The following is a 22,967-nucleotide window of genomic DNA, read 5'->3' on the forward strand; positions in this document are numbered from 1 at the left end:
GCTGGAATAAACAGGCAGCTCTCTTCCAATGTGGAGACGTTCACCAATGCGATACAGAGGCCTTGCCCCTTGCATGTAATGTCTGCATCACAATAAACATGTACCAAACTAATTCTGTCGTCCTTTTCTGATCAATCCTTTCAATTAGAAATGGGCGTGAGAAAGGAGACTCTGGGAAATGTTGAGACCCAGTTGGGAACTTGTGTGTCAGGGTGAATGTAAGTTGGCGCAAGTAAAAGTTCTAAGAATTTGTGCAGCGGGAAATGGACAAGTAGATAAAATTCATATTAGTTAAAAAAGTATGAAATTAATCAACGATCCCGTAAAGGGTACACATTAGGATGTTGTGTTTCAGTTGCAGTTGGTGAGACTGCACCTGCAGTTTTGTGTTCAGTTTTTGATCATCCTGCTATGGGTAGGATGTCATTCAGCTGGGAAGAGTGTAGAGAAATTTTACAAGGATGTTGGCCTGAATAATAGGGAGAGGTTGGAGACGCTAGGACTTAGACCTTTGGAGCGCAGAAGCATGAGGTGTGAACATAGAGGTGCGTAAAATCATAAAGGAAATAGATAGATTCAATGTACATAATATTTTACGCGGAATTGGGGAATAAATCACCAGAGGACATGGGTTTAAGGAGAAAAGGGTAAATGGGTTTAATAGGAGCCCCGGCGTCAACGTTTTCACACGCAGGGTGGTGGGTGCGTGCAATGAGTTGCCAGACTAGGCCCTGAAGGCAGTTCCTGTAACAAGGGTTAAAATACAAAATAAGACACAATATGCTGGAGTAACTCCGAATCACAGTGGGGCAGCAGTGAGAGTAGATAATAGACAATAATAGACAATAGAAAATAGGTGCAGGAGGAGGCCATTCGGCCCTTCGAGCCACCACCACCATTCAATGTGATCATGGCTGATCATTCTCAATCAGTACCCCGTTCCTGCCTTCTCCCCATACCCCCTGACTCCGCTATCCTTAAGAGCTCTATCTAACTCTCTCTTGAATGCATTCAGAGAATTGGCCTCCACTGCCTTCTGAGGCAGAGAATTCCACAGATTCACAACTCTCTGACTGAAAAAGTCTTTCCTCATCTCAGTTCTAAATGGCCTACCCCTTATTCTTAAACCGTGGCCCCTTGTTCTGGACTCCCCCAACATTGGGAACATGTTTCCTGCCTCTAACGTGTCCAACCCCTTAATAATCTTATACGTTTCGATGGGGGCTTCAAGAGTTGGGAGCCTCGATCGCCTCGTGGCACCACGGGAGAAGAATGAGGAGGAGATAAGACTTTTCTTTGCCTTCCATCACAGTGAGGGTGTGCCTGGAGCAACACCGTGATGGCTGTTTATGTTAAAAATTGTAATTGTGTGTCTTGTGTTCTTTATTGTCTACTGCCGGACCCTGACGTGAGAGGACGCTGGCGCTATTTGTTCGCCGCTTCTCCGTCAGGACAGTTCTTTTATTTGTTTTTATGTCTTGACTGTTTTTGTAAAGCGTCTTTGAGCATTTGGAAAAGCGCTATAAAAAATAAATGTTTATTATTATTATTATTATAATATCTCCTCTCATCCTTCTCAGAGATCTCAGAACTCCCGTCAGAAGGAGAGGGCCAACTTCTTCAAAAGTAGTGAGACGTTTCAGCACCAATTAACGAGGGGGGGGGGGGGGGGGGAGAGGGGCTCTGGTGGTGGGGACCAGCGGAACTCCACCTCCACTCTGAGTGGATTGGCCAATGGCACCGCAAGCGTAAGTTAAAAGGCCGGTTCTCGAGAGAGGAGAATCAAGTCGGCAGCGGAACAGAGATTGTCAACTCAAGACTCTTGGGAGAAGCGACCTGGTTGGGAGATCATGGTAAGCACGGATCAGTTTGTGCATCTGACTGTTGCTTGGTCATCAGTAAACAACTCAGCGCAGGCAGCTCGAGGTCGCTGCACAGCCACCGTCCGAGGTGACAGTGACAGGGACATTTTGCAGTGTTATTAGTAACTTGATCACGTCGTTCATCAAACTCTCTCTTTCTCTTTCTCTCTCTCCCCCCCCCCCCCCCCCCCCCTCCCGCAGAACCTCATACTGGGCATCGCTGCAGCTTCTCGCTGTTCAGCTATCGGACTCCGCCTGCTTCGTTCAGCGACGGAGGAGGGCAAGCGGTAATCTATCTACGTGAATCTTTCTCTCAGATCGGTCGTTAATACTTAGCCGACATTGGGGAACAGGACATCATACTCAGGTCCAGGGCCAACCAACGCCCGTCACCTTTGACATCCCGCCTGTTCCTCAGTCGGGTTGGAGTCTGAGGGTCGTGGGGAGTTGATGCTCCGACCAATACTCTGCTGAGGCAGCGCTCCTCCAATGCACTTCAGCTGAGGCACTAAACCATGTCCACGTGGGGGGGAGGGTTGAAGGATCTCCTCGGAATGATATGCAGCCGCCCCTGAACCCCGATCAATATTTGACCCTCAACAAGTATTGATAGAACAGGTCGATCACTGGGCTGTGTGTGGTCATGCTGTGCTCGTAATGGAAGCCACGCTATCCTGTCAGAATGGCGGCATCTCGCCAACTTTGCATTGGCCGAGATGCGTAATGCCTGAGAATGGGGAAAGTGTCCTAGAAGTTCCCCCCCAAACCAGTGACTGGTCCTGGCACCCACAGCCTGGATTGGTACTGGGGATCCCATTGCATCAAGGGCTCACACTTTAACCGGCGAGGCCTACCAAAGTATGGGGTGAGCTACTAGAATGGGTCCCACTTCAGTCCCACCATCCTGATATTTGGGGGGGGGGGGGGGGGGTCGAGAGGGGGGGTGGGGGGAGGGGGATGTTCCTGTTGGTTTGCTCCTGGGCCTGGCCAAGATGGCCATTCACGGGTCCAGGCAGCGGGCTGTTGAGGGTTCTGCTCGAGTCGACTGCCTGCCCCTCTTCCGGGTCTACGTCGGAGTCCCCGGAGGGAGCACGCAGTGTCCACGGGGACTATGGAGGCCTCCCGTGATCGCTGGTCGCCGCGGGGGTGGGGGGGGGGGGGGGGGAGGGGGGGGGGGGTGGGGGGGTCGAGTGTATTGTAAATAAATTTGACAATATCTTCATCTGATAACTGTTGGATTGTAAACTGCCAATGGCAGTCTTGATTTTGTTACTACTCTGTATTTTGTGTTTACATGAATAAAATCCGTTTGGATTTTCTTTTTTAAATCGCGGAGGGGAGTGGGAGATTAGAGGTTGACCTGATTGGTTTGCTTCTGGGCCAGGACAAGCCGTCCATTAGTGAGTCAGGCAGGCGCCAGGCAGACCAGGGCTCCAACCGAGCTGACTGTCTGCCTCTTTCTGGGGTCACGATGGCGCTCAACTGTCCATTGCAAAAGAACACGCGGTGCCCAATGGCTCGGCGCCGCGGGGGGGGGGGGGGGCAGGACCGGGTCAGTGCTCACTGAGGCAGACCCTGACTCTTTCCAAACACATGAATGACTCATTTCCTGGGTGAGTTGGTATAGAGCCAGCACCAGGGCCCCACCACTACCTCGGGTCCCTCCGCTCTCAGATGGGACACTGACCAACCACTCTCTTTATCACCAACAGCTGGGCCAAAATTCCCGGCGCACGGCCGGTGCACTGATAAATTCGACGGGACGTATCATGAGTTAGGTGATACATGGGCAAACTCCCACTGCCACCGATGCACGTGTACGTCCGACGGTTCTGAATGCTGTGAACAGTAAGTAATCCTCCACCGTTCAGCTCACAGGATCTGACCCCCGGTGGCTGAACGGGCACCGCAGGGCTCGGATGGGTGGCGCCGAAACCACGGATGGATCCGTGTGGCTTGGCGACGGATTGGAAATAAACGGGACTAGTATACAGAACGGTCCGTCGCCGGCCTCCCAATATCCGTACCAAACCCGACACAGGGGAAGGCTTGGCCCGGGATCAAATTCTGTGTAGGACCGGTGGCGATTTGGCGGAGGAATAGAGGGGTGGAAATGCGTGGTGGACGGTAATAGTCGAAGCAAACCATAGACTCACACAGCACGGACACAGGCCCTTCAACGCCACGCTCATATCCCCTGATTCCAACATCGGTGTGGTCACTTTCTGGATAATGACAATTGTGGTCGTTTTCTCATTTCTCCTCCAGAGAACAAGCGGAGTTTTAAGAATCAAGAGTGTTTTGTTGTCAATCTGTCCTGAAACGGAACAATGTAACTCTTAATTGCAGCAGCAACACCATATGTAGGTCAGATCTAATTTTGAGATTGTAGTGTTTAATAGTTTTATGGTTATATGGAAGTAGCCGAGGGGCCTCCTTCTATGATCATCTTTTCTGTGATTCCGAATAGTTTAACATTCAACCTCTGATCTGTTCCCCAGGTATTTCACGCCAACGGGTTACTCAGAAAATTGAACCTTACTTTTCGACCGTAAGGCTTGTGTGTTTCGAGTGCATCTGACGTCCGACCCGTCTGTCGAATGTCCAGTGTTTGCAGCTGTTGGAAAATGAGCTGGAATAAACAGGCAGCTTCATTCGAATGTGGAGACATTCGTCAATGGGATACAGGAGCATTGACTCTTGCAAGTAATGTCTGCATCGCAATAAACATATACGAAACTTATTCTGTTGACGTCTTCTGACCCATTAATTTAATAAGAAATAGGCGTAAGGATGAGGAGCCAATAGACAATAGACAATAGGTGCAGGGGGAGGCCATTCGGCCCTTCGAGCCAGCACCGCCATTCAATGTGATCATGGCTGATCATTCTCAAACAGTACCCCGTTCCTGCCTTCTCCCCATACCCCCTGACTCCGCTATCCTAAAGAGATCTATCCAGCGCTCTCTTGAATGCATTCAGAGAATTGGCCTCCACTGCCTTCTGAGGCAGAGAATTCCACAGATTCACAACTCTCTGACTGAAAAAGTTTTTCCTCATCTCAATTCTAAATGGCCTACCCCTTATTCTTAAACTGTGGCCCCTTGTTCTGGACTCCCCCAACATTGGGAACATGTTTCATGCTTCTAACGTGTCCAACCCCTTAATAATCTTATACGTTTCGATAAGATCTCCTCTCGTCCTTCTAAATTCCGGTGTATACAAGGCTAGTCGCTCCAGTCTTTCAACATATGATAGTCCCGCCATTCCGGGAATTGGCCTAGTAAACCTACGCTGCACGCCCTCAATAGCAAGAATATCTCTGGGAGATGGTGTGGCGTGTCTGCATGGTGACGAGGGAGGTGATGCAGGCGCAAGTATTGAACTCTCAAAATTTGTAGTGGGGTGTGCCACAGGCCAGGAGGGTTGGGTGGGGCGAGATGATTAGACTTGTGCGTCAGAAATGAAGTGGTCCCTGCAGAAAGCAGAAAGAATACGACTGGAGAACATAGGGCTGGTAATGAGATTCATTTGGAACTAGCAGAGGTGGATCAACTAGGAAGGTTGATGAAAGCTGAATAGGCAGTGCCTTGCTTTTTCTCCTCCACCTTCCCACCGCAGATAAATTAGTGGAACATGTTTGCACAAAGTCAGAAATCTCTGGGACACAAAACGGAAATTCACTTTTACCAGCAGTTATATCGCCAGCTGAATACAAATGTGAAATCAAGGTGTAGAATAAAATCACTCGAACTGTTCCCTGGCCATTACCTACTGGTGGACCAGAAAGCAGCGATGTTTTTCAAGAACTGCCAGTGAGAGGTTAAAACGTTAAACAAGGAGCGCGAAAATGGATTGAGTGAAAATTGACAAGTAACATGCAAACCCATATGAACTTTTGAGCTATATGATCAAAAGGAGTGACGAAAATCAGTGCGGGTACTTTGGGGAGCGAGGATGGGGAATACCTGACAAGAAACAAGGAAACGGCAGGTAAGTTAATTTAGTAGCTTGCAATAGTCTTCACGGTGGAGAACATGACAAGCACCCTAAAGATTTCCAATGGGCTCGTGTCAAACTCCATGGAAGAACTGGTAACCGTCCCTTTCTCAAGGGAAAAGGTATGAGGAAACACGTGTGCTAAAAGTGGACAACTGCCAGGTCCCGGTGGCCTGTACCTCGCGGTTAAATGGTTGTTCAGGAAGGCACCCGCGGATTGTAAAATCGTAAATGCAACCCTTCTGCATGAAGAAATGAACGCAAAATGTGGATAATCGTGGGCTTCTAAGCTGAATATCTGTTAGTAATATGCTGGCGGAGATCATCTAAAGAAATCTCATGATTTCTTTATAAGTTCTTTGGATGGCATGACATGGTGGATATAACAGTATTTGGCACGGCACGGTGGCGCAGCAGTAGAGTTGCTGCCTTACAGCGAATGCAGCGCCGGAGACTCAGGTTCGACCCTGACTACGGGCGCCGTCTGTACGGGGTTTGTACGTTCTCCCCGTGACCTGCGTGGGTTTTCTCCGAGATCTTCGGTTTCCTCCCACATTCCAAAGACGTACATGTTTGTAGGTTAATTGGCTGGGCAAATGTAAAAAAATGTCCCTAGTGGGTGTAGGATAGTGTTAGTGTGCGGGGATCGCTGGGCGGCGCGGACCCAGTGGGCCGAAGGGCCTGTTTCTGCGCTGTATCTCAAAATCTAAAACAAATCTAAAATGTTCATGCCTGCGGGAATCTTAAAGAGGGTGACAGTTAGAAAATTAGACCTATATGTTTAAAGCCGATGTGCATATAAATGTATTGCAGAGGTTGGTGAATCTCTCAAATTCTCCACCTCGGGATGGTGGAATTCAGATCATTGGAGATATTTGAAGAAGTGGATACATTTTTGAATGACTAGGATATTAACAAGTCTGGGATCTGGCTCAGAGGAAGAGGTGATGTTTGATGCAAATCAACCGCGATTATATTGAAGGGCAGAGTGAGCGAGTGTGTTTGTTCCACCTGACATTTGCCAATCGCCCATCTTCTATATAAAAAATAAGCCACATCTGCTGCCTGTTCAGCTGTGTTACTCCAGCATTGTATGTCCAAATGTGAGGTTATCCTCGACTCAGAAAAATAGGTAAAGAAAATAAAATTCTTTACCTATTTTTCTGAGTCGATGATAACCTCATATTTGAACAAACAGCATCTCTGGAGAGAAGGAATGTGTGACGTTTCGGGCCGAGATCCTTCTTGTCAGGGGAGTGGGCGGGACAAAGATAGAATGTAGTCGGAGACAGGAAGACTGGTGGGAGAAATGGGTAGGGAGAGGGGATAGAGAGAGAGGGAAAGGACGGTCTCTTTGAAGTTAGAGAAATCAATGTTCGTACCGCTGGTTTGTAAGCTACCCAAGCGAAATATGAAGTGCTGTTCCTCCAATTTGCGCTGGGCCTTACTCTGACAGTGAGGTCCGGGACAGAATGCGGCATAGACGGAGGAATTGGGAGTATGAGGTAGTGTCTTTACAGGAAGCAGGGCGACATAGAGTGTGATCTAGACAACACTTCTTCCCACCCTGCTTTCTGTAAAGCCTCTATCCCCTACTCCCAATTCCTCCGGCTATGCCGCATCTGCCCCCAGGATGAGGTGTTCCATACCAGATCACCGGAGATGTCCTCATTCTTTAGGAAACGGGGATTCCCCTCCTCCATTATAGATGAGGATCTCACTAGGGTCTCCTCGATATCCAGCAGCTCCGCTCTTGCTCCCCCTTCCCCCCATTCGCAACAAGGACAGAGTCCCCCCTTGTCCTCACCTTCCACTCCATCAGCCGTCGCATACAGCATGCGCCACCTTCAATGGGATACCACTACTGGCCACATCTTCCCATCTCCACCCCTTTCTACTTTCCGCAGAGACCATTCACTCCGCAACTCCCCGGCCAACTCGTCCCTTTACACGCAAATCACCCCCTCAGCAGGTACTTTCCCCTGCAACCGCAGGAGACGCAACACCTGTCCTTTTATCTCCCCCCGCCCCTCACCCCCCCCCCCCCCCGCCCCCCAGTTCTATCCAAGTACCCCGGCAGTCTTTTCAGGCGAGGCAGAGATTTGCTTGCACATCCTGCGGCCTCATCTACTGTATCCGTTGTTTCAAGTGTCAACTTCTGCGCATCGGCGAGACCAAGCGCAGGCTCGGCCATCGTTTCACTGAACTCATCCGCTTAACCTACCAGATCTCTCGGTTGCTCAGCACTTTGACTCCCCCTCCCCTTCCCAATCTGTCCTTTCTGTTCTGGGTCTCCTCCATTGTCAGAGTGAGGCTCAGCACAAATTGGAGGAACACCACCTCATATTTTGCTTGGGTAGCTTACACCCCAGTGTTATGAACATTGACTTCTCTAACTTCAAATAGCCTTTGCTTTCCATCCCCTCACCTTTTCCAGTTCTCCCAACATTCTTACTGTCTCCGACTACATTCTATCTTTGTCCCGCCCACTCCCCTGACATTAGTCTGAAGAAGGATCTCGACTGGAAACATCACTCCAGTGATGCTGCCTGAGTTACTGCAGCATTTTGTGCCTATCTTCGATTTAAACCAGCATCTGCCTCGCAATCTTTCTGCATTTTGATGTTGTCGTCAGAAAGTTTGAAAATGTTAATTTGGTCCCGTCAGTCAATCGCTGATTGACGTAGTGTCGGCTTGGATTCTGCGCCAATTTCTATTGGACTCCATCGGGCACAGACTGACAACTAGACATTTCATACTCGTTGGTTTCGAAATGTTAGTCAACTTTAATTCACATTACTTCTGCTCTAACTCGTATTCTCCAACTTCCTGAAATTTTATCAAAGATTTTCTGAAAATCCAAATATGCCACATTCACTGGGTTCATATCATATCATATCATATCATATACAGTCGGAAACAGGCCTTTTCGGCCCACCAAGTCCGTGCCGCCCAGCGATCCCCGCACATTAACACTATCCTACACCCACTAGGGACAATTTTTTTTAAATTATTTTTTATTTTTTACATTTACCAATCTCGTTGTACCCCTGGGTACAATGACAATAAAGATATATTGTATTGTATTGTATTGTGTGGGAGGAAACCAAAGATCTCGGAGAAAACCCACGCAGGTCACGGGGAGAACGTACAAACTCCTTACAGTGCAGCACCCGTAGTCAGGATCGAACCTGAGTCACCGGCGCTGCATTCGCTGTAAAGCAGCAACTCTACCGCTGCGCTACCGTGCCGCCCTGGTTCCCTCTCATCGACCCCACCATGCATATGTCCTTGCGTAATTGCAGCAGATAGTTCTCAGGATTTCACTTTGATAAACATGCATTAACTCTGCTCGATTATTTATTATTGTCTCTTATTTGCTAATTATCCTGTTGTCACATCCTTTATGCTGCAATCCACAAAATGTCCAAACTGCTGTTGTTGGTCTGTAGTCCTCGGTTTTGTTTCTCTCTTCGTATTCAAGTTGAGAACTCACGTGTTGCGCTATCCAATCTGCAGGATGCAATCAAGGCTGAAATTACGTGTTTAAGATGATTATCATTGCATGCGCCCTATATATATATATATATATATATATATATATATATTGCATGTACCATGCGCCCTACTTGCAAAACTCTGGATCATCAAATCCTTAGAATTTATTACTTTTCGACTTCATTGACTTACCTCGCTTTTTGAAGAAATATTAATTTTATCTCCTCTCCGGTTTCCCGCTGAACATATTTCTTCGAAATTCAGTTTGCACGTTCTCCAACTTACATTTTCTCAGATGCGCTACAACATTTCACAAAGCCTCCCCTTTCTCATGCCCAAATCTTATTAAACTTTATTGGATCAAAGAGTCGAAAGAATAAATTTGGCATTGTTTATAAATGATGCAGAAATTACATGCAAGAGTCGAGGTTTCTGTATCCATTGATGAATGTCTCCACATTGGAAGGGAGCTGCCTGTTTTTTCCCCCAACTCATTTCCCAAACAACTCCATGTGTTCTTCATTCGACAGATGGGTCGGACTTCAAGCGGACTCGAAACGTACAAGTCTAACTATCGAAACTTAAGGTGGATTCTTCTGCGTAATCAATTAGCCTGAAATGCCTATGGAACAGATCAGGGATCCAATGATAAACAAACAGTTAGGAACATCTGAATCACAGAAAGGATGATTATATATATATATATATATATATATATATATATATATATATATATATATGTGTGTGTGTGTGTGTGTGTGTGTGTGTGTAGATTTACCACCCTCTGCAATACATTTATATGCACATCAGGCAGCATGAGCGGAAGTTGAAAGATCGGTTCGCGAGAGCGGTGAATAAACTCTACAGGCGTTGCTAACGAGACAGAGGTTGTCCACTCAGACATCGGCGAGAAGCGGCCTGGTTGGGGGGTCGTGCTATTTATGGATAAGCTTTGTGCATCTGGCTATTGCATTTCGGTAAACTGCCCAGCGCAACTTTCAGTCGCTGCGCAGACTCCGTTCCAGGTAACAGTGGGAGGGAGATGTTGCAGTGTTTGTCGCTTAACCACCCGCCCCCCCCCCCCCCCGGCTGTTCCTCGGTCGGGTTGGAGCCTGTGGGTAATGTAGGTTGATGCCCCGACCTATCCTCAGCTGGGCGTGCGCTGCGCTGCCGCACTTCGGCTGAGGCACTAAACTATGTCCACGGGTGGATGGAAGGATCTGTTCAGAGTGATCATGCCGTGCACCCAATGGAGGCCACGCTTCCCTGCAATAATGGCTGCACCTCTCCAGGTCTTCATTGACTGCGAGATGCATTTTGCCTGAGATTGAGGAAAGTGCCTCTACAATTCCCTCCATACCAATGACTGGTCTCGGTATTCAAAGCCTGGATGGGTATTGGGGATCGTCTTGGGCCAGGGGCTCACACCGTAACCAAGGCCAACGTTGAAGCCCTCTCCAATTGTCTAGTGAGTTACGTGAACGGGCTGCTTCTTGCGTAGTGGCTCCACATCAGCCCCACTATCCATTACGGAGGGGAGTGGGTGGACTGGAGGATGGTCTGGTTAGTTTGCTTCTGGGCCTGGACGAGCTGGTAATTGGTGAGTCACGGCACCAGGCAGACGAGAGCTCCACCCGAGCCGACTCCCGGCACTTTTGCTGAGGTTGAGCCCAAGTCCATTGAAAAAGAACACGCAGTGCCCACGGTTTACTAACTGTATCCTGGATTAGGATTGTAACATAGAAATTTGATATCTAGGCACGATTTTGTCTGTCTGGTTTTATGGCGCTGGGTGTTCTGTTCAATGTATAAATTATTTGCCAACATGCTGCATACAGTCATGTATCAGGTCCGGGTTGTACACATTGGGTTGGACCCTTACTGAACATTTATGATGACCTCTCTTGGACCCTCAATACCTCAACACTGATCAAGAAGGTTCACCAACGTCTCTTCTTCCTGAGGAGACTAAAGACGGTCCATCTGTCTCCTCAGATTCTGGTGAACTTCTACCGCTGCACTATCGAGAGCATCCTTACTAACTGTATCACAGTATGCTATGGCAACTGCTCTGTCTTCGACCGGAAAGTACTGCAGAGGGTGGTGAAAACTGCCAAATGCATCACCGGTTCCTCACTCCCCTCCATTGAGTCTATCCAGAGTAGGCGATGTCTGCGAAGGGCGCGCTGCATCGTCAAGGACAGCTCTCACCCCAACCACAGATTGTTTACCCTCCTCCCATCTGGGAGGCTCAACAGGTCTCTCCGTTCCGGACCTGCAGGTTCAGGAACAGCTTCTTTCCTGCGGTCGTTACCTTACTTAACTCTGCGCTTCGGTGATTGCTGCCACCCACCCCACCCCCCCTCGGGCACTCCTCCCATCAGTGACTGATCTCGCTCACCAGAATTTCCACTACCGCCACTGGGCATATATGTATATATTATATGTTTTACTATTCCATCACATGCACTCTGGTTAAGATGCTAACTGCATTTCGTTGTCTCTGTACTTGTACACTGCACAATGACAATAAAGTTTGTATTGTATTGTATTACACTTTCCATGCTGTAAGTCCGAATGGCTCATTCCCAGGGCGCTGTTGGATCGAGCCGACACCAGAGGGCCGCCAATCCTCAGCTCACTCCACTCACTGATCACCAATGATGGAGGTCATCTTTTAGGCTGGAAAGATGGGATTCGTGCAATATATCAAGTAATTGTTTGCCTTGTTTGAAAAGCAGTCGTTTTTTAAATGGAGTAAAAGGCATATAGGTGAGCAATTTTCAGTGTAATCCTTGCCTCCATAAATTGCAATAGGCTACCACACCATTTGTTTGGGAAGGAAAATGACAGGTTGATATATTTTTCAAGAGCGTTGATGTTTGGAAATAGGGAAGTAAAATAATTGATACATGATATCTGGAATCATTTACAGTCGTGATTGCCTTATTTAAGGAAGGATATCCTGGCATTGAACGAAGCCCAGAAGAGATTCATTAGGGTAATTCTGCGGATCGTGAGCACCTAAACAAATCTCATCCATAAGGTTTTCGAATTTGAAGCATAAGCATCGACCTTGCTGAAACATGTAAGATCTTTAGGAGAAATTACGATGGATGTCACAACATTTTCATGCCATGGAGAATCGCAAACGAGGGATGATAGTTACAAAATCACAGTCAGTCGTTTTGAAAGTGGGTTGTGTGGAAACGTATTCTTGCAGAAGGTGGTGAATCTCTCCAATTCTCCACGCAAGGATGGTTGAGTTCAGACCATGGGAGGTATATGAAGAGGAAGTAGATACATTTTAGAAAGATTGGGTAATTAAAGTATTTGGGCATCTGTCTTGGAGGAAGAGACGAGGTCTGCGCAAATCAACAAGGATGATATTGAAGGGCAGAGCGTGCTTCTGTATCCAAGTGGTGCCTCCTGCTCCTATTATGAAACGACCTGATTGTAGAATAAGAAACTGTGGGAAGAGCAGTGAAATACGAAGAGGCAAAAATAAACGGATAAACTTGCAAGTGTTTCAGAGATTTGCCAAGTCCGGCAGCATTTGTGGAAAGAGAAACAGTGTGAACCATTCAGGTTGAAGGCCCTGCATTGGAACTATTTTGCTCCAGATGTGCTCACCTAGGTATTTTTTACCTTTGCAGCTGGAGGAAAATCTTGTAACTGTGACGTCCAATGCACTATTTGTCCCCATAATTGCTTGGTCCACTTGCTTGTTTACGCTCAGCGACCGGTGAAGAAGGACATGCAAATCATTTTATCCAAAAAGTATTTGCCAATCATTCACCATCACAAAAATGCTTCACAAATCTACCTTTTTTATGCAGTGGACTAACTTTGCCTTTCCTACATAATACTTCATCAGCCATGCAATCTTTCTGCATGTTGATACTATCATCAGAATGTTTGGAAATGATAATTTTGTCGTACAGTCAGTCGCCGGTATACATTGTGTAGGCTTGGCCTCTTGCGCCGATCTCTGCAGGACTCCACCAGGCAGTCTGACAACTAGACATGTCCTGCTCTTAGTTTCCTGTCCGTCAATGAACTCTAACTCATAGTTATATTGTCCTCGTTTCTTTTGCGCTAACCCTTATTCACCAAACTCCTGAAATTTTATCATGTTTTTCAAAATCCAAATATGCCACATTGACTGGTTTCCCTCTCATCGACTCCACCTGGCGTATAGTTTTTTCGTAATTGCAGCAAATGAGTCGCTCAGAATTTCACCTCCAGAAATCCACTTTGACTCTGCTCGATTATATTATTTGCTAATTCTCTCGTTCTCACATCCGTTATGCTCCCTTCAAAAATGTTCCCATTTTGCTAGAATCGGTCAGTAGTCCCGTTGTGTTTCTCCTTCCTCAAGTTGTGAGCTCACATGTGGCACCATCCAATCTGCAGGATTTAAGTTTGGAAGATGATGATCAATGCTACTTTCACAACTCTGGATCAAATCCTTAGAATTGATTACTTTTCTGGTTCATTGACTTATTGCATATTTTTTTAACTAATATTAATTTTATCCTCTTACCCATTTCTCGCTGAACACATTCTTTGAGCTTGCACGCATTCCAACTTACATTTTCTCAGACACTCCCCACATGGTAGGCGGCTCTGGATGGATAGATCCCATGGGATCCAAGGAGAGATAGCTGAATGGATAGAAAATTGGATTCATGGAAGGAAGCAGAGGGTGATAGTGGAAGGATGCTTTTCGGACTGGAGGCCCGTGACTCGTGGTGTGCCTTAGGTTTCGGTGCTTGGCTCGTTGCTGTTTGTCAACTATATCAATTATTTGATGTAAGTTTAGCATGATTATCCCATGATTAGCAAGTTTGCAGATGATGCTAAAGTGGGCGGTATTTTAGATAGTGTAGATGGTTTTCAAAATTGCAGCAGAATCTTGATCAGTTGGGCAGGTGGGCTGAGAAATAGTTTATGGAATTTAACATAGAGAAATGAGTGGTGGTGCATTTTGGGAAGTCTAACATAGGCAGGACCTACACAGTGAATGGCGGGGCTCTGGGAGTGCTGTAGAGCAGAAGGATCTAGGAGTGCAGGTATAGAGTTCGTTGAAAATGGCACCAGATGTAGATAGCGCGGTGAAAAAGGCTTTTGGCACATTGGCCTTCATCAGTCAGAGTATTGAACATAGAAGTTGGGAGGTCATGTTGCAGTTATATAAGAGGTTGGTGACGCCACATTTAGCATATTGTGTGCACTTCCAGCCCGATGTTATAGGAAAGACGTTGTTGAGCTGGGGGCGGGGGAGGGGTGTGCAGAGACGATTTAGGAGATTGTTGCCAGGACTCGAGGGCCTGCGCTATAAGGAGAGGTTGGGTAAGGGGGGACTCTGTTCATTGGAGCGCAGGAGGATCAATATTGATCTTACAGAGGTTTACAAAATCATGGGAGGAATAGATCGGGTCGACGTACAGAGTCTTTTGCCCAGAGCAGGGGAATCGAGAACTCGAGGACGCAGGTTTAAGGTGAGGAAAATGATTTCGTCGGAACCTGAGGGATAGCCTTTTCACACAAAGGGTGGTGGGTGTATGGAATGAGTTGCCGGAGGAGGAAGTTGACGCAGGTAGTTTCGCAACGTTTAAGAAACATTTGGATGGATAGGACAGGTTCAGAAGGATGTGGACCAAACGCAGGCAGGTGGGACTAGTGGATGTTGGTTAAGTGGGCACGTTGGGCCGTGGGGCCTGTTTGGCGTTTGACTGCATGACTTTTTTACTCTATGACTTTGACTCAACTTACAAAAGGCGCCACAATATTTTCCAGCGTGTCCTCTTGCTCACGTCTACTTCTAATGTAAATAATGAGTCACAAGACCACTACTGAATAAGTTTCGTATATGTTTATTGTGATGCAGACATTACATGAAGAGTTAAGGCTCTTGTATCCCATTGACGAATGTCTCCGCATTGGAAGGGGGCTGCCTGTTTATCCCAGCTCGTTTCCAAAGGGCTCCATCCAATGGACACTCGATAGACGAATGTTCATTCTTCCAGTCCATGAAAAAACCACAAGCCCGACGAACCAACGTTAAAATCCCACCTTTTGGGAAACCAGTTGCCTGGAAATGATCAGGAAATGCCGGGAACAGATCAGGGAAGCAATGATTTTAAAAAAAATCGTGCTAGAGACGCGGGTTCGATCATGACCTCTGATCTTGTCTGTGTTGTTTTATGGATGCTTAGGTTTCCTCCCGCATCCCAGAGACTAGCGGGTCTGGAGGTTAATTGAACGCTGCAACCTGCCCCGGTTGTGCAGGTCGGTAGTAGGCTCTCGGTTGAGATGATGGGGAAGTGGGAGGGTAAAGCGGGATTAATGCATGGTCGGCGTTAACTCGGTGCGATTTCGCTCCCTCTCTCCTTCTTCGTTGAATAATCCTGACCTCGGCTACAGTCGGTGTGGAGATTGTGATTCTTCCCGCCACCACGTGAGTTACTTCCATGTGCTCTGGTTACCAAGACCTGCAGGGTAGCGGTGAGTTTGCAATTGCAATTGGCCCTGCGTGTTCACGGGAGTGGAGGGAACTGACGGGAATGTCAGGGGACTTTTTACAAAAAGGATACAAAGTGCTGCAGTAACTCAGCGGGTCAGGCAGCACCTCCGGAGAACAAACCTACGCGACTTTTCAAGTCGGTCGCAGTCGACGGTCCAGGCCTGGGAGCGAACGGAGATGCGGTCACTCGGAAAATGGGTCCCTTGCCGAGAAGTTGCTTATCCATGTTCTCCGGAGATGCGGCCGAACCTATTGAGTTACTCCAGCTCTGTGTCTTTTTTCCCCTTTTTGATAAGCCATCATATGCATTTCTTTGTATCTACATGATAGTAGAATTAAATAGGTTACAGTAGGATTCGTGTAAAAGGGTAGTTGATGGTGGACGAAAGGGGGTGTGTCCCATGCTGTGGGACTCTGTGGTTTACTTCAAATGTACCTTGCCGTCCCCCATGCAATCCTTTCCCTCTCTCCCTCCGCCAAGTCTCCTCCAAAGGTCCCTACAGAGTCCCAGATCCTGGGCCAAGCATCTCCACATATCGGGTTTGGTACAAAGATGTAGAGAACTGGTGTTCGAGCCTTCCCGTCTATTATGCCCATCTATTCCCAAACCATGGCCAAACTACATGGCCCCATCCCTGGCATTCGGCGGACGGCGGAGGATTACCTACCGTGACAGCGGAGTAGACTTAGTGGGCCGAATTGGCTTTACGCTACTCGTAGTCCTTATGAAAGCATTCATAACCATCGGCAGATGGAGTTCAACCAACTTTCTATCAGTTGATGAACCATCCCCTCGTTTGTATCATAGCACGTAGTCCATTGCTTGGAAGATGATAATCAATGCATGTGAACATCACGGGCGCTTCTTTCAAAACTATAATTGCCAACTCTTTAGAATTGATTACTTTTCGGATTCATTGACTTATTCCATGTCTTTAAAATTCATATTAATTTTATCTTCTCCCCGATTTCCTGCTGAACACATTATTTTAGAACATTTTACTTGCAGCCGCGCCAATTCACATTGACTCTGACACGGTTCTCAACACGGTTCTCAACTGTGATTTTCCAGATCTTTCTCTTCCTCACGCCCATTTGGAATTGAAATGATAGGTTAGAAGACGACGACAGAATACGTTTGGTTTATGTTCATTGTGATGCAGACATTACATGCAAGAGTCAATGCTCCTGTATCCCATTGATTAACGTCTCCATATTGGATGGAGCTGCCTGTTCATTCCAGCTCATTTCCCAACAGTTCCAGGCACTGGATACTCGATCGACTGGCCTTTCTTCCAGACGTGTTAAAACAGGCCCATCCTGTTTATTCCAAATTGCCCACGCCGACCAAGATGTCCCATCCACAATAGTCCCACTTGCCTGCATTTCGCCCATTTCCATGTAAGCATACCTATCCATATACCTGTCTAATTGCATCTTAAACGTTGTGATAGTCTTTGCCTCAACTACCACCCCGGCAGTTCGTTCTATATATCCACCACTATTTGCGTGAAAAGGTTACGCCTCCGATTGCTATACAATCTGTAAAATCTTTCGCCCTTCACCTTAAACCTCTGATTCTTGAATCCCCTACTCTGGGCAAGAGACTCCGAATATCCACCGGCCTATTACTCCCATGATTTTATACCCTTCCTTAGAATTCTTAGAATTTTTTAATTGTAAGCAATCCAAGTATATTTTCTCAGATACTCAAATTCCCAAACCCACCATAACATTTCCCAGAGCCTTCTCTTTCTCCAGCCCATTTCATTGAAATAATGGGTTAGATTGAACCACTCACATGTTTAGGAGAACTTCGTTCCCCATTTTCAGGCTAAACGCATCAAAGCCTTCGAATTTATTACTTTTCAAGTTAATTGACATATTTCATAGTTATAATTTCTTACAACCTACATTTCGTTTCAATTTATATTTTCACAAACACTCAAGTTCCCAGACGCCCCACGTCACGTCACGCCACGTCACGCCACGTCACGTCACGCCCCCTCTATCTCACGCCCCTTTCGTATTGAATGATGGGTCAGAAGACGATGGCAGAATAGGTTTGGTATTTGTTGTTATTGTGCTGTAAGAGTCATTACATTACATGCAAGAGTCAAGGCTCATTGAAGTTGATCTCCACTTTGGAAGGGAGCTGCTTGTTTATTCCAGCTCATTTCCCAACAATTACTTGGATAGGACAGTCGATAAACGGGTTGTTTTTCTTTTTGACGAGAAACGCACAAGCTTGAATATCGAAAGTTAACATACAATCCTTCGGGTAATCAAGTGGCATGAAATACCTAGGGAACAGATCAGGGAACCAATGATCACGTTGCGACCGCTCTCTCTTTCTTTCTCTCTTTCTTTCTCTTTTTCTTTTTCTCTTTCCCTTTCTCGTTTTTCCCTTTCTTTCTCTTTCTCTCTTTCTCTCCCTCTCTCTACCTCTCCATCTTTCTCTCCCTCTCCTATCTCTCTCCGTCTCTCTCTGTCTCTGCCTCTCTCTCTCTCCCTCCCTCGACCTCCACCCCCCTCCCCACCCCCTCCCCCAGCCCCCCCTGACCCCCCCCCTCCCCACGAGCGTACAGGTGGAAGTCTAATATCTAAGTCCAACTCTGTGATCCAACCCTGATCGCGTTGCGATCTCTCTCTCTGTCTCCCCCACCCTCCACCCCTCTCCGACGACCCGTTGAGCCGTGCGGTGCCAGTTGTGTGATCGGGGTCACATCATGTGAGCTAAAAGGCGGATGATTACTTACCGATCGCAGCACATGTAACCAAAGAGCGAACACGAGCACTCCCAGCAGTTGGTGGGTGTCCAAAGTTCTCCGATCTCATGAGCCGTCCCGTCGTTTGTGTCAAAGCAGAAGCCCCTAGCTGTTGGTGACAAACACAGCGGGCGATCATTGACCCGTCAGGGAGTGAGGTGACCCGAGGGGGGAGGGGTTGGGGGCTCGGTCGGGGCCCTGGTGTTGCCTCAATACAAACCCACCCTGGAAATTAGCCATTCAGACCATAGGGAAGAACGTGCGCACTGACCCGCACTTGTCACTTGGCTGCACGGTACAGTTTCAACCGGGTTCCGACAGCAGCACGCGACCCAACACCCTGCTACTCATTTCGGAGACCCAACTGGGGAATTGATGTCCAGAACTCAATCCACATCTGTTTAAACAAAACTCAATGTATCCAGCTATTTACAGGAGTATTTATGCATGGAACTATAACAAAACACCCACCGCCATTTTCAGTCAGAGAGTTGTGAATCTGTGGAATTCTCTGCCTCAAGAGGCAGTGGAGGCCAATTCTCTGAATGCATTCAAGAGAGAGCTAGATAGAGCTCTTAAGGATAACGGAGTCAGGGGGTATGGGGAGAAGGCAGGTGCAGATTGAAAATGATCAGCCATGATCACATTGAATGGCGGTGCTGGATCGAAGGGCCGAATGGCCTCCTCCTACACCTATTGTCTATTGTCTATTGTCTATTGCCATAACATCAGACTGTCAAAGATCACAACCAAATATCAAATGACTATGTTATGATACTGATTCAGTAGACAGTCAATTATTCGCGGCGTCCAACGGCCCTGGAACGCCTCCGTGGACACCGGGTGTTCTTTTTCAAAGGACAAACTGGCGCCAACGTAAGCTCGGGAAAGAAGGAGGCCGTCGACTAGTGTGGAGCCCTCGTCTGCCGCAAATGGCCAGGTTGTCAAGGTCCAAGGTTGACAGATACGAGTCCTCCTCTAATTTACCCACTCCCCTCCGCACAGGGTCCGCACAGTGGGACTGAACTGGGGCCAGAAAGCAAGGAGCAGCCCATTCAAGCAGCTCGCTCCATTATTGTCTCGGAAGAAACTTCAGATACTGGTTTACGCCGAAGATTGACACAAAATGCTGGAGTAACTCTGCGGGTCAGCGGGTGTGATCTGTAAAAATGTCGAGGCCCGAAACGACACGTATTCCTTTTCTCCGGAGACGCTGCCTGAACCGACGAGTTACCCCAGCATTTTGTGTCCATCACTCCACAATTGTGTAGGTTTCGCCGTTGCCCCTGGTTACAATGTGAACCCCTGACCCACTGGGATCCCCAATACCCATCCAGGCCGTGGGTGCCGGGACCACTCACGGGTTTGGGAGGAGGTCCTGGGGCACTTCAACCATTTTCAGGCAAGACCCGTTTCGCGGCCAATGAAGAGCTGGTGAAGTGTCGCCATTGTTGGCGGGAAGCGTGGCTCCAATCGGGTGCACGGAATGATCCCACACAGCCCAGTGATTGGCCTCTGATAACCAGGTCCATCAACAACAATTGAGGGACAAATATTGGTCAGTGTACAGGGGCAGCAACGCTTCATTCTGAGGAGATCCTTCAATCCAACTGTGGGCAAGGTTTAGTGCCTCAGCTGACGTGCGGCGGAGGAGCGCTCCCTCAACTGGTCGGGGGGCATCAAACTCCACTACCCTCAGACTCCAGCCCGACCGAGGAACAGGCCATGGGTAACGAGCTTTAGCGTGGCTCCTTGAGTGTGATGTCCTGCTCAGTCCCTGTTCTCGGCCGAGTCTCAATGCCGGAGAGTGAGTTTCATATCGATAGATTACCGGTTGTGTGCTGTAGCTCAAAGAAGCAGGCGGATTCCAACAGTTGAGCAGCGAGAAACAGCAGAGCGATGCACAGTAGGTGTTTCTGCAGAGAGAGAGAGAGAGAGAGAGAGAGAGAGATAGCTAGGTGAGCGACGTGGTCAAATAACTAACGTTGCACCATGTCCGTGCGACTGTCACTGTGGAACAGCATCCCTCTCCCCATCAGAACTGCCCCCTCCATCGACTGCTTTAAGTCCAGGCTCAAAACCTATTTCTACTCCCTAGCGTTTGAGGCTCATTGAGGAGGCGCTGTGAACTGTTTGCGTGCTACTGTATGTTTCATTTTTTTCCTTAGTACCTAATCAGATGTACAGCACTTTGGGCAACGTGGGTTGTTTTTAAATGTGCTATACAAATAAAATTGACTTGACTTGACTTGACTTGACCTCGGATGGCGGCTGTGCAGCGACACAAAGTGTTTATTGAACACCCAGCAACATTCAGATGCATAAACCTGACCCGTACATACCATGATCTCCGCACCAAACTGCTTCTCTTCAATGTTAGAGTGCACAACCTCTGTCGCGCTGGCACCGCCTGCAGATTCATTCTCCGCTCTCGAGAACCTCCATTTGAACCTTGGCTTATGCTGGCGGTGTCCTATTTATTCAGAAAAGAGGTGGAGTTTCCCTGGTCCCGCCTTTCACTTCACTGGTTTTCCAACCGTCGTATCATCCTTAAAGTCATACAGCACCGAAACTGACCCATGCCTCTCAAAATGCCCCATCTCCTCTAGGCCCACCAGCAAGTGTTTAGCCCATGTCGGTCCAAACGTTTCCATTCCATGGACCCGTCCAAATGCCTTTGAATGCTACTGCGAGAACTGGTCTCACTGCTCTCTATCTGTGATGGCTGCTGTTGCTAGGCTTTGTCCTTCTCCCGTCTTACAGTTTTCTCCCTCCCCCACCTCCAACTACAGCTCGAAGAAGCGCCCAACTAGAGTCAGAGAGTCATACAGCGTGAAAACAGACTCTACGCCCAAACTGCCCCCCGACCAACATGCCCCGTCTACACTAGTATAAGAAAATAACTGCAGATGCTGGTACAAATCGAAGGTATTTATTCACAAAGTGCTGGAGTAACTCAGCAGGTCAGGCAGCATCTCGGGAGAGAAGGAATGGGTGACGTTTCCGGTCGAGTCTGAAGAAGGGTCTCGACCCGAAACGTCACCCATTCCTTCTCTCCCGAGATGCTGCCTGACCTGCTGAGTTACTCCAGCACTTTGTGAATAAATCCCGTCTACACTAGTCCTACTTGCCTGCGTTTGGCCCATATCCATCTAAACCTATCCTGTCCATGTACCTGTCTAGTTGCTTCTCAAACGTTGCAATGGTCTGTGCTTCAACTACCTCCACAGGCAGCTCGTCCCATGCGCCCACCCGCATTTGTGTCAAATGCTTATGCCTCAGATTCCCGTAATATCTTCCCCTCATCACCTTAAAACTGTGCCCTTTGGTTCTCAATTTTACTGCTCTGGGCAAGAGACTTTTAGTATCCACCCGGTCCATCTATACCTCTGATAAATTTTATACACCTCCCTAGAATTCTTTGAATTTTTACTTGCACGTACTCCAACTTGCATTTTCTCACACACTCGAGTTCCGAAATGCCCCACAACATTTCCCAGAGCCTTCTATTTGTGCAGCCCATTTCTTATTGAAATAATGGGTTAGATGGGAACAATCACAGGTGTAGGAGAACCGCTGAGCCTCCTTCCCCATTTTCAGGCAAAATATACCAAAGACTTCGAATCTATTACTTTGCAGGTTAATTGACATATTCCATAGTCATATTCCCTTATAACCTACATTTCGTTCAATTTAAATTTTCGCAAAACACTCAAGTTCCCAAACGCGTCACGTCATGTCCCAGAGCCTCGTCTGTCTTCGTATTGAATGATGGGTCAGAAGACGACGGCAGCACAGGTTTGGTATTTGTTTATTGTGATGCAAGAGCCATTACATTACATGCAAGAGTCGATGCTCATTGAGTCGATGCTCATTGATTTATGTCTCCACTTTGGAAGGGAGCTGCCTGTTTATTCCAGCTCATTTCCCCACAACCTCATGGATTTCACAGTCAACGGACGGGTCGTTCGTCTTTTTGACAAGAACCTTGCAAGTGTGAAGATCGAAAGTTAACATACAATCTTTCGGGTAATCACCTGGCATGAAATACCTACGGAACAGATCAGGGCACCAAAGATAAACAACTCGTCCGAGCGTGCAGGTGGAGAGCAATACCTTGCTCCAACCCTAACATCCAACCCCCATCACGTTGCTCTCTCTCTCTCTCTCTCTCTCTCTCTCTCTCTCTCTCTCTCTCTCTCTCTCTCTCTCTCTCTCTCTCTCTCTCTCTCTCTCTCTCTCTCTCTCTCTCTCTCTCTCTCCCTCCCTCCCTCACTCACTCCCTCCCTCCCTCCCTCCCTCCCTCCCTCCC

General features: G+C 47.6%; 1 protein-coding gene across 1 annotated transcript; it reads right to left on the reverse strand.

Annotated features, from left to right (window-relative positions):
- Positions 1–18,060: 18,060 nt before the first annotated feature.
- On the reverse strand, positions 18,061–22,148 carry LOC144610280 (beta-microseminoprotein-like). The gene is made up of 4 exons (XM_078428870.1): positions 22,089–22,148; positions 20,487–20,571; positions 18,647–18,764; positions 18,061–18,190 (listed from the first exon to the last, which is right to left on the reverse strand). The coding sequence occupies exons 1-4, from the start codon at positions 22,146–22,148 to the stop codon at positions 18,061–18,063; spliced, it is 393 nt and encodes a 130-aa protein (XP_078284996.1).
- Between the last annotated feature and the right edge of the window lie 819 nt (positions 22,149–22,967).

Source organism: Rhinoraja longicauda, chromosome 36 (assembly GCF_053455715.1).
Source record: "Rhinoraja longicauda isolate Sanriku21f chromosome 36, sRhiLon1.1, whole genome shotgun sequence".
Lineage (NCBI taxonomy): Eukaryota > Metazoa > Chordata > Chondrichthyes > Rajiformes > Arhynchobatidae > Rhinoraja > Rhinoraja longicauda.